This window comes from Austrofundulus limnaeus, unplaced genomic scaffold (assembly GCF_001266775.1).
Source record: "Austrofundulus limnaeus strain Quisiro unplaced genomic scaffold, Austrofundulus_limnaeus-1.0 Scaffold208, whole genome shotgun sequence".
Taxonomy (NCBI): Eukaryota; Metazoa; Chordata; class Actinopteri; order Cyprinodontiformes; family Rivulidae; genus Austrofundulus; species Austrofundulus limnaeus.
In genome coordinates, this window is record NW_013952610.1 from 413925 (window position 1) to 425737 (window position 11813).

Below are 11813 nucleotides of genomic sequence, written 5' to 3' on the forward strand. Positions count from 1 at the left end.
GGGTCCTCTGAAGGCCGAATTCGTCGGCCGCATTGGAGGAGTCTTCGGTTTTGGGCGGCCTTCGTCGCGGCGCTGTGACGTATGCGGCCGACGAATTCGGCCTTCAGAGGACCCAGCCTGCTGTTTTGGACACAGCCACTGTAGCCTTCTTAGCCCACCTTATCCCAAGTTGACAGATGAGTCGAGAGACTGGAGTACAGTTTTAAATAAAATTTGTCAGTATAAAAATTTAAAGTTTAAAGTGGTTGTTTGGGTTAGACATGTTTTTTTATATTCTTGTCAGACATCATTGTAAACAAGTTTATATGGCCGGTCCCTTCATTCTTCATGTGTTGCCTCTAAGCTGATTTATAATATTAATATATAAATATTTTGCTAATTTCAATCTTGGTTACTTTTGTTTAGCGTTGGAATAAAGCTGAAGGCTAAATCGTCCAAACACTCACTTTACTCCAGTCTTCACGGTTGACAGCCTAACCATGTAGACCAGGTAGGCTGTGTCCTTTGAAGGATGCAGCTCCTGAATTTGTACAGCCGGCTGCTCCAGGTCTACTTCCTGGCTGCACTTTCAGCTGTGCTGCGAGGAGAAGGGTCCTCTGTGGTGGGCATGATGTGAACATGATCAGGTTGTTTAAACCAGCACACTGTCCAGCTCTATTAGTGCTAACTCCATGTTATAAAGCTTTATTTTGCCGTAATATCCTTCTTTTTGTTTGTTTGCTCCTCTCTCAGGTTCAGTCTGTTAAACAGACCAACAGCAGTTTGAAGCAGAGCCTGACTGAAGGTGTCGACGCCTTCAAACCCTCTGAGGTGAGTTTCCCTCCTCTCCATCTGTTACCTCATTGATTTTTGTTTCCTCTGTTTACTCATCATCCGTCCTGCTCTCGCTCCCTCCCCTCCTCCATTTATCTGCTGTGTTGTTGCCTCGACAGCCTGCAGGTGTCACTTCTCCATCGCCTCACGTGGCGCTCCTCTTCACCTCTCACTTCTGTCCGTCTCTCTTTCAGCCCGCTCCGAAGATGAACTCGCGTTGGACCACTGAGGAGCAGCTCCTGGCTGTGCAGGGTGAGTAGAAGCCTCCTCCTCCTCCTCCTCCTGTCAGATGACACATTCACATTCTCCACACAGGACTTACACTGCTGTTCAGACACATTTCAACATGTTCAAGGTTGTTTAGAGTTCACTCATTAAAGGAGAGCAAAGTCTAAATGAGTGTGAGGAAATACAGACAGGGACTAGTTTCAGTTTAGAGTTGTTTCAGTGACTTTTGTGTGTTTTACTCTCGTTCAACAGCACGATATTTGTGACCCGTCACATCCAAACGAGGATTAAGTCCAAAAGTGAAATGTGGAGAAACAGGCAGATATAGGGTTTTGATTTAAACGTGTGCAAAAATTGCATTTTGTCAGAATATAATGAATAAATGCCTTTATCAATGTATCATTTGAATGAACTAAAATATAATCCTAAAAAACATTTTTGAAGCACCTTTTTGAGCAGTAGCAACAAAAAACTTGATTTTGAGGAAAAACGCCTTAAATTTTTGAATTTTTTTCCCTGTGAGCTAGAAATGTTTTTGTTTCTTTACAACTGGGAAATCTTAATATACAAATACTATTTGAGGTTTCCTCTTTATATTAACATCAAAAATTACTCAATAAATTTACATAAAAGTAGGATTCAGACCAAACAGTGATGTATTATCATAACCAACAAGACCAATGAAGTCCATATCTCTGAATAAACTGATGCTATCAGAATAATCCAGGTATCAAAATGTAGCTTTTAAAGCCAGAAATCTGAAAATGTAATTAGGTCATTTTGACCACATTTGACTTAATCCTCATTTTGATAAGATGGGACACATTTATCAGTAATTTCCGGAAAACAAAATAGGAAAAAAATGGATCATTTATTTAAAAACAAACCCAAAGGCAGAATATCTTAAAATAGATAGTTTTAAGTGACGTCATCATCCAGGTACTTTATTTTTACAGGCCGTGCCATGTTTGTGGGCTAGCATATAGCTTAGGAAACCAGTATGAAGGAACCTCAAAAGCTAGCTACAAAAAATAATTAAAAAGTTGAATGAGGCAGCTAGATGCTAACAGAACACCCCACACTACTGTCATAAACCATGACGCTAAAGTCAAATCTGCTCTGAGATTATAGCTTTAGCTTGGATTGAGTAAACTCCACTGGTGGGCAGCACTAATCTAAAAATTAGTTCCACTAGCTCTAAAACACTAACTCAAATATTTAGATCCCCTAATTCTAAAGCACTAATGCACAGAAAGTTTTAGCGAAAGCTAATTCTAAAGCACTAATGCACAGAAAGTTTTAGCGAAAGCTAATTCTAAAGCACTAAAATAATCCAGTCAACTCATGAACATTGTTCAACAGACAACATGAGTCACATGTTGCCATTTTTATCTCTTAATATTTATCATTGACATTCCACAGCTGTATTTGGGTTCATATGTTATCACCTGGTGGATCAGTGACACATTTGAAGAAAATGTGCGACAACTTTCATGTCAGCTGTTAACATTAATGTTGATCAATAACATTTAAATACCTCAGTTAGCGCTTCTAAATTTAGCACATAAATTTAGCAAGTGCTAATCCACAAATAAATTTTAAAATTAGCAAAAGCCCTAAAGCACCAATCAGGAAATTTGTTTCCCTATTAGTGCTTTAGTGCTTTAGGGGAACTGTGCCCACCACAAAATCTTTGCAGTTAAAGTTGCTAATGCTACATTGCTAATGCTAGGTCCTAGCTAGTTATCCTGTTTTCTCAATGATGCTAAAAACAAAGAACCTGCTGACTCTGGCTCTAAATGTCTTTGATGTTTAGCCTGATGGGTTAAGGACTGTTGGACCACCAGGGCTATAATACACTGGAGGAAACCCTGGTACTGCTATGTAAATAATGCTAACCTCTCACATTAGCACCCACAAATATGGCAAGTGATACGTCTCTTAAGCACCATCTAAATGAGTCTGGAACCAAAGAGCTAAAGAAGCCTGGAGCTTTAAACTTGTCAGAGGCCTGAGCAGAAAGCAGCTTCCTCCTCCAGCTGTGAGCCGTGTCCTTGTTTCTGCAGCAGGTCAGGTCTGCTGGGAGCAGCTGCATCAGATTTAGGTTAACTGTAAACGGCGTCTCTGTCAGACGTGTGAGTAAAGACAACCTCCTGTCTCCTCTCCAGCCATCCGTCGCTACGGTAAAGACTTCACAGCCATCGCTGAGGTGATCGGCACGAAAACTGCAGCTCAGGTGAGCCTCCTGCATTTCTTACTCTGACCTCAGCTCTCAGCCCCCCCTCTGTCCTGAAGTCATTAGTCTCCTGTGCTCTGTGGTGTCCTGGAGCGCAGCGCGGGCTTTGAATGCAGCACGGGCTTTGAACGCAGCGCAGTCTTTGAACGCAGCGCAGGCTTTGAACGCAGCGAGGTCTTTGAACGCAGCGAGGTCTTTGAACGCAGCGCGGTCTTTGAACGCAGCGCGGTCTTTGAACGCAGCGCGGTCTTTGAACGCAGCGAGGTCTTTGAACGCAGCGCAGGCTTTGAACGCAGCGAGGTCTTTGAGCGCAGCGCAGTCTTTGAACGCAGCACGGTCTTTGAACGCAGCGCGGTCCTGGATTTGAACGCAGCTCGGTCCTGGAGCGCAGCGCGGTCTTTGAACGCAGCGCGGTCTTTGAACGCAGTGCAGTCTTTGAACGCAGTGCAGTCTTTGAATGCAGCACGGTCCTGGAGCGCAGTGCTGTCTTTGAACGCAGTGCGGTCTTTGAACGCAGCGCGGTCCTGGAGCGCAGCGCGGTCTTTGAACGCAGCGCGGTCCTGGAGCGCAGCGCGGTCTTTGAACGCAGCGCGGGCTTTGAACGCAGCGCAGTCTTTGAACGCAGCATGGTCCTGGAGCGCAGCGCAGTCTTTGAACGCAGTGCGGTCTTTGAACGCAGCGCGGTCTTTGAACGCAGCGCGGGCTTTGAACGCAGCGCAGTCTTTGAACGCAGCGCGGTCCTGGAGTGCAGTGCGGTCTTTGAACGCAGCATGGTCCTGGAGCGCAGCGCAGTCTTTGAACGCGGCGCGGTCTTTGAACGCAGCGCGGTCCTGGAGCGCAGCGCGGTCTTTGAACGCAGCGCGGTCTTTGAACGCGGCGCGGTCTTTGAACGCAGCACAGTCTTTGAACTCAGCGCGGTCCTTGAACGCAGCGCGGTCCTCATTAACTTCACCTCTGTCCGCTCGCTCAGGTCAGCTCGTTCTTCGTGAGCTACCGGCGGCGCTTCAACCTGGACGAGGTACTGAGGGAGTGGGCGGCCGAGCAGGTGGCCACCAACCGGGACCAGAGAGACCTAAGGAGGAGCAGCGAGGAGGTGGGGGCTGCTGCAGATGGAGGAGCTGAGGAGGAGGAGGTGAGGACTCAGGATGTTTAATTATGCTTAAATATTTTAACCCTTTAATGTGTAGACAGGAAGAACATTAATCTGACTCTGGTTCTGGTTCTGGTTCTGACCAGTTGTTTTTGTCTCTTCAGGTTAAGATGGAGGACTCTCCTCCCGACACGGCCAGCAGCAGCTCCTCTCCTCCCTCCTCTCTCCACACCTCCTCCTCCTCCCTCTCTCAGCCTCCTCCTCTGCTGCGCCCGGCTCCGCCCTCTGCGCCTCCCAGCCTCCTCCGGCAGCCGCCTCCTCTTCAGACACGACCGCTCCAGAACCGAGCTCCACACAACCACCCTCCCCCTCCGCTCATCAGGCCCGCAGTGACCTCCTCCTCCTCCTCCAGTCTCAGGGGTTCTCCTCCCTCCTCCTCCTCTGCAGGTCAGCTGCCTCCATCGCTGGTGGGGATCAAAGTGGAGCAGCCCAGCTCTCACTGATCAACGCAGCATCGACGTCACTTTTACCTGGAGTTACTGGGTCACATGATCGCTCAGGTCCTGAAGGTGACGTTGGTCATTTCAGATCACCCCGTTACTGTAACACACACTACCTCCAACACACACACACACACACACACACACACACACACACACACACACACACACACACACACACACACACACACCTGGATCGAGGCGGAGGATCAAAGGAGAGAAAATGTAATGAAGCTGCTCGTGTCTGAGCCCAGCCTGCTTCCTGCAGGTTCACCTGAAGAACCGGCTTTTCTTCTGAGCTTCAGATCCTCAAAGATCTGCGAATAATTAATGAATAAACGAAAACAAAAGGAAGAGGCAGAGAACTCCTCTTCCTCTCGGGTCATAGCCATGTGTTCCTAGTCTTACCTGGAGTAACGTTTTATTGACTGTTAGTTTCTGTACGTAGTTTAGATCGTGCTTCGTTATTTAGAATCATTGATCGAGCACTAAAAGAGCCAAAATAAAACCTGTGACTGGACTTGAGTTTATTTTATTTTCAGGTATTTTCAGTGATGAAACACTGGCTGCTCCTGTCTTGAACTGAACCCTCACATGTGGAGGATTTAAGGTTGACCTTTGACCTCTTACACCTCGTACAGGACTCAACAAGTCCGTTTTCTACAAAGACCGTCTGGACCAGCTTTCCTTTCAAAAAAATTTTTTTTCTGCAAAAATGCAGTGGATGCTAAAAATGTTTTGCAGACAAAAAAGAAAAAGATGTGCAAAAACTTAGCAATGTGCTGTAAAATGGAGGAAAAGTAGCAGAAAAAGCTAAAACTAGCACAAAGATGCAGAAAAAGCATACATTTGCTGAATTAAGCAACTGAAAAAGTAGCTAAAATTATCACAAAAATGCGATTTTAGCTGAAAATGCTGACATTAGCTTAAATTGCAGAAAACAGCTGAAAATCAAAAATAATTAGCATAAAGGGAAAAAACTTAGAATTGCTGGAAAGAACAGAAAGACAGCTGAAACAGCAGAAAAACTCTTATTTGCAAAAAAAGGGCTGAAATAAGAACAAAGTAAAAAGAAAGAATAAAAGGTTTAAAGTGCAGGAGAGGTTTAACTATTTTAAACATTAAATAAAACTACATTACTTCTCAATTAGAACAAAAAATATATCAAAGTCTAAACTGATAAAATAACTCAGAAATATCCTGAAGGAGCTGAACGTTTATATATGAATGGTTGGAATGGCACAAAAACTGTGGAACGAGAAAAATGTACATTAGAAAACAAATGATCCAAGTTTTTTTTTTTTTACTTTCAACTCTCTTAGATACAAATTAAACATGAAAACACAGATGTGTGTGTCTCTGTAAGGGAGGACTTTAGAATCCACCCCAGAACGCAGAGCCAGCCTTGGGTCTGATTGTTTCACAGTGAATAAATTTAAACTTTAAGAAACATCTTGTTTTAGCTTCATCAGTTCGGCCTTCATCCCAAAGCCAGGAGGTGTGAGAGGTCAAAGGTCACCTGAATTAACTTTCTGCTGTAACCACGTGATAAATCAGCCAGTAAACCAGTAGGAAACGCAGCGTCTCGTCTTCTTTTATTTAAGTCTTCTCGAGGTCGTGACGTTAAACTTGTTTATAAGGCAGTTAGTGTCTCATCTTTATCCAGTTGTTTCACCAATTTCTTTTTCTGAGCAGATGTTTGTTTTTTATATAAACTGTTCAGTTTGAAGCAGCTTTGAGTAAAAAAAAGAAAAAAAATAATTATTTTGTGCATCCTTTATGTTTTTGAGAAGTTGTTCACACTGTGGTGACAGAACCAATTCTGTTAAAAATAATACATTTTAGAATAAAAAAAAAAGATCCAAATGTTTGGTTGCTTTCTGTTTTCTAAAAGGTTTGTATTTCAGGTGAAGTAAACAAACTTGACTTTGTTTACCTGTGAGCTAAAGGGGGACCTGGTCAATACTCTGATACTACCACACCTAGTTTTATATGGGGTAAGATAACTGTCATAAAGAATTGTATGTGTAGTGTCTAAATTTGTACGTTTAAGTCAATAAACTTGCATAAATTTTAGATTTGTATTTGTAGTAATGTAAAATCAAAATGTTTTCTGTGAGAATACAAGTTTAAAAGTTAAAACTTTGCAACATTACAAGTACAAATCACAAATTTAAAAGTACAATTCTACCCTGAGGAGCTGTCAAAATAACAGACATTATGCATGGAACAAAGATCGATTTGTTAATGATAGTTTCCTTACCTCATAGTTTTAGCTCAGCATTGGTTGGGTTTTCTTTAAGTTTTGGTTGATTTAAAAAATAAGCCAATTGTACAACTAGTTCACTCAAAAATTAGGAGCAGAGGACACAATTCTGCTAATAACAAAACTAGTTTCTCGTTTAGCAGATTAGCTTTTTTGCTAATGATGGAAACATTTGATAGCTTGTTTAGCGGCTAAACTTCAAACTAAGAGCGTCAAAAAGCAATAACACTTAATATTTAAATAAAAAATATGAAAACCGACTATAAAATGTGGTAAAGTAATTGCTATTTGTTGGTATTAATAAAAATAATACAAACTCGAACAAATAAACGCTTTTATTCTGAAAGGGGTAAACCCTTTAACTCTGGTTTGGATTAGCCCATTTGTCACCCACCTTCAAATTAAACCAACAGACAACTAACAATTTGTGTCAATTCCACTAGTTTTCAACTGGAAGGAGATGAAGACAGGCAGTTGTTGTCCTAGCGATTAGGGTTAGCTTCTGTTTAGCAAAGCTAGGATTCTTCTTTAGCAGATTAGTGGTTAACCTAAGCTTTTGGTAAGCTGGGTTCATCGCTGATTAAATTTAGTCTAGTGGTTCACAATATGCTAACAGAAAATAAATCAAGTCCTTGAAGTGGGGTTCTGTGGAGACAATATGAACAAACAATATTTTACCTGTCACAGATTGCTTTTTGAGTTTGTAGAAAGTCTTATGCTAGCTTTATTAGCGAGCTAACTGCTAGTCTGAGTGGAAAATAGATGTTAGTGGCCATTGCACAACCATGATTTTCCAAACCTTTACTATGTCAGTTTTACATTTGAGTTATTTGCATGTGCAAATAGGATTAGCAGCAGCTAGCTGTAGCACTTCTAGAGCAGCCTGGAGCATTTGGATCAATTTGTTGGTACCATAGCACAAAAACAAAACAATTTGTCTCATCTGAACCACAAACGGTTATTTTTTTTCTTCTGTGCGTTGTGAGGCCCTCGTGGTTCTTCACTGGAGTCCATTATAAATCAAAACGCTGCGATCAGAAAACGACTTGTAAACCGACCATCATTATTATATCATTGTTTTATTACTATCATTGTAATTTTTCATCATTTTGTCTTTGCACAAAAAAGAATAATACATTTTTTTAAAGGAGTTGATCATCCCTCCCGACCCCCGGAAAAAATAAAATAAACGAGAAAAAAAAAAAAAACACCACTACAGTTACAGTTTGCTCAAAACACATTTAAAATCAATGTAAATTACAGCAATGTAAAACAAAAAAAAAAAAAACAAAAATAAAGATAAGATAAAATCAACCCTGAAAGAGATAACATAACAGCAACAGCCTGAATAATAATAATAATAATAATTTGAATCCAAAACCCAGCACCGTAAAAACAATGATTTCTTTAAAGAAAAATCCTGACGGAATAAAAACCTAAAAGAAAACAAAAACAGTGTGTCGATGTGAGAAAAGAAAGAAAAGTGTTGAGTTAGGTACGACTAACTGACAGGCTTTGTTTGACCCTCTTTGTATTTTTATTTTACTAATTTAGTTTTTTTTCTTCAGCATCAACAAAAAGCTCCTCCTCCTCTTCTGCTCGGGGGTTTGGAGTGTGAACGAGTGCTCTGATACGAGAGAAACCAAAAAATAAAAAATAAAAAAACTTTTCTCTCTCTCTGCTTCAAGCCATTCTGGACCAACAAGGCCTTTAATTAAGTAAATAAAAATAATAAAAAAAGGCACCAAAAAAAAATTAATCAGCAGTAGCCACCACCACCATCATCATCATTAAATAGATCAACAATCCTACACTTTGAGGGGAGAGTTGGTGTTAAATTGGAGTGGGGAGTTAAAGGTGCATTACACCAAATAAACTAAAAAAAAAAATTAAATTAACAAAAAGAAGGCAGCGATGATCCGACACCCCCTCCCCCCCAAATAATCTGTACAAACCCCAAAATTTAAACAACACAAAAATATAGAATCAGGAAAATAATTCACCATTCATCGTCAATTGTTGTTTTTTTTTTGTCTATTTCTTTCCAGTGATCTTTTGTTTTTCTCTAATAATAATAATAATAATAATAATAATAATAATAATAATAATAATAAATCTTTGAGTTTGCTTCTTGGGATGTGTAACAAAAAAAGTGGGGGATGGGGGGACGAGTCGGGTTCTGGATTTGAAGGCGTGATGCGAGTCGAACCAACAAAGATCAGGAGAGAAAAATAAAAACGGTTTGAAGAAAGTACAAAAAAAAAAAAAAACTCTTACCCCGAATTTTTCCCCCCCAAAAATAAAGGCAACATAAAATCCAACAGGAATCTCTTCCATAAAGGTTCAAAGATGCCCCTCTTGTTCCAGTGCACAACTCTTTAAAAAAAGCTATAAAATAAACAAAAACAAAAAACAACAGTACAAAAGTAAAGACTGCACGGTCGATGGTGACATCAAGTCAGACTGGCCTCCATGGACTTGATGGTGAGAAATAAAATGAAAAAAAAAAAGAAGTGAAAAGGTGAAAAATGTGTTTGTGCTGAAGAGGATGATGAGTTCAAGGGCCGAAGGAGAGAGGGTGAGGAGGACTATAAGAGTTTGTTTTAACCATCGTCACTATGTGTGTGTGTGTGTGTGTGTGTGTGTGTGTGTGTGTGTGTGTGTGTGTGTGCTTCAGCGACTGAAGTCCTGGCTCAGCTGGAGTCCGTTCACGTTTCAGGACGATCAGAATGGGAACAAGTTCACCTCGACCCCTCCCACTGGATAAACAAAAACAAAAGAGGCGACGGCAGAGGCGTGCAGGGAAACTGAATAAATAGGAGGAAAAACTGGAGTGGTCCAAGTGATCAAAGTGTGACTCCTGAAATAAAATAAAATAAAAAATACAGAGAGAAGATCGGACATGCAGAAGAGTGGAACGTCTTAGACAGAAGCCCCGCCCCCAGCAGGGTAGAGAGAAGACCACCGTCTGGTCAGCTCTGAGTCTCCGTACGGATCAGAACGCTTTGTAGTCTCAGAACCGGCAGCCCCAACTTTCAGACTTTAGTCTCGAAAACAATCATCTTTAGCTTACCTCATATTGCCCCGCCCCCCCCACATACGCCCCGCCCACCTGACAGCATCATCTCAGCCCGTTTCCCGCTCACAGTTTCAGCTCGTTGGCGATCTTTGAGGCAATGTTCTTGAAGGCGATGGACGTGCCCGAGATGCGCTTGAAGCGCACGCCGTTGAGGGAGAGGCGCGGCAGCTTGCACACCTCCATCTCCCACTGGACGAAGTCGTCGTGCGCCGGGTTGCCAGACATGCAGAGCAGCATGTAGCGCTCGCGCAGCTCGTACTCGCAGCTGTTGGAGTCGAGCACCTTGCGGATCTCGCGCATCATCTCCGTGGGCTCCATGGACGAGGTGGTCTTCATGGACCAGGTGAACCTCAGGGAGCGCGGCTTGGCCGTGTCCTTCTGGCTGGCGTTGGCTGGGGGAGTGCCAGTGCCACCTGGAGGGGGAGGGGTTTAAAGGATATTTTACACTATTTTACTACAAAGAGATGTTTAATTCATAATTATTTTACTGTAAATACAGGAAATTATGAATTAAACATCTCTTTGTAGTAAAATAGATGTTTTATTCATAATTATTTTACTGTAAATACAGGAAATTATGAATTAAACATCTCTTTGTAGTAAAATAGATGTTTAATTCATAATTATTTTACTGTAAATACAGGAAATTATTACATTTAAAGTCTTAAAAACGTCTCATGAATCTTTTGTCTCTTTTTTCCTGGCAAAGTTTTAAAATTAGCTAGAAAGAAAAAAGTAAAACATCTTGCACAATCAGTGCTTGGAACAGAAGTTGGGCAGTGGTGAGCACAACTAGCTCTGCTAATGCTAACTTGCTAAACAGATAAAAAAAATTTGCGGAAGCTAATGCTAACAGCTAAGATGACTGTTGTTAGTTTTCTATTGGTTTAATTTCAGAGAATGATAAAGGTTAATTAGTTGGAGAAATATGTTTGTGTAAAATGTATGAATTGTTTCTGCTCAAGAAGGAATTAAACCTTTATTGTTTTTCTTTTCTTTTTGTAAGTTTTTGTTTTTGGAAATTGAAGATCTTTTTGATTGAATTTATACATTTGAGAAAAAGGGGCAGAAACCATAAGATTTTTTTTTCTTTTTCTGCTACCTTTCATTTAATTTGTGATTTGTATTTTTATTTTGTTGTATGTAATGTGTTTTGTTTGTTAAATGAAATGAATAAATACTGTAATGATTTACTGAGAGAACAGAAATGATACCTTAAGTTAGCATTACATCAATAATTACTTTGTTTCTTTTACCGTCATACACATTAAATATGTTGATTTGTATTTTTCCTCCAAAGAGTTCAAACCTTTTTCGTGCAGACAGCAGGTTCTCCAAAATCTCTGGAAGGAGTCCTTTTCTCACAGTACTCTTTACAAACTGATCAGAGGTGGGAGTCTTGATGAAATCATCCGATGACAGTCTGCAGGCGCACAAACATATGCAACAAAAATGATTAGGCTCACTACAACTAATAGGAACCAAACGAATGAATGAAATTATTTGTTTAGAACAATGTGCAATTAAAACATAAACATAAAAACATTTAATGCATTGCACCAGATTTAGCCTAAGGCTAATGCAGCCTAGAAATAAAAAAA

The 11813-nt window shown here is 40.9% G+C and overlaps 2 protein-coding genes across 7 annotated transcripts in view; one reads left to right on the forward strand and one right to left on the reverse strand.

The window, feature by feature from the left end:
- The window catches only part of rcor2 (REST corepressor 2), a gene marked incomplete in the record, with an annotated part of 17470 nt that extends 10527 nt beyond the window's left edge, over window positions 1-6943 (forward strand). The window contains 5 exon segments of the mRNA XM_014019055.1: window positions 733-810; window positions 1008-1065; window positions 3210-3277; window positions 4248-4409; window positions 4532-6943. Coding sequence (XP_013874509.1) covers window positions 733-810; window positions 1008-1065; window positions 3210-3277; window positions 4248-4409; window positions 4532-4870 — 705 coding nt within the window.
- A 1250-nt stretch (window positions 6944-8193) lies between these two features.
- The window catches only part of mark2b (MAP/microtubule affinity-regulating kinase 2b), a 62505-nt gene continuing 58885 nt past the window's right edge, over window positions 8194-11813 (reverse strand). For all 6 annotated transcript variants that reach the window (XM_014019047.1, XM_014019050.1, XM_014019048.1 and 3 more), the window contains one exon: window positions 8194-10625. In XM_014019047.1, the coding sequence (XP_013874501.1) occupies window positions 10276-10625 (350 nt within the window). In that variant the 3' untranslated portion in view covers window positions 8194-10275. The remainder of the gene's footprint in view (window positions 10626-11813) is intronic.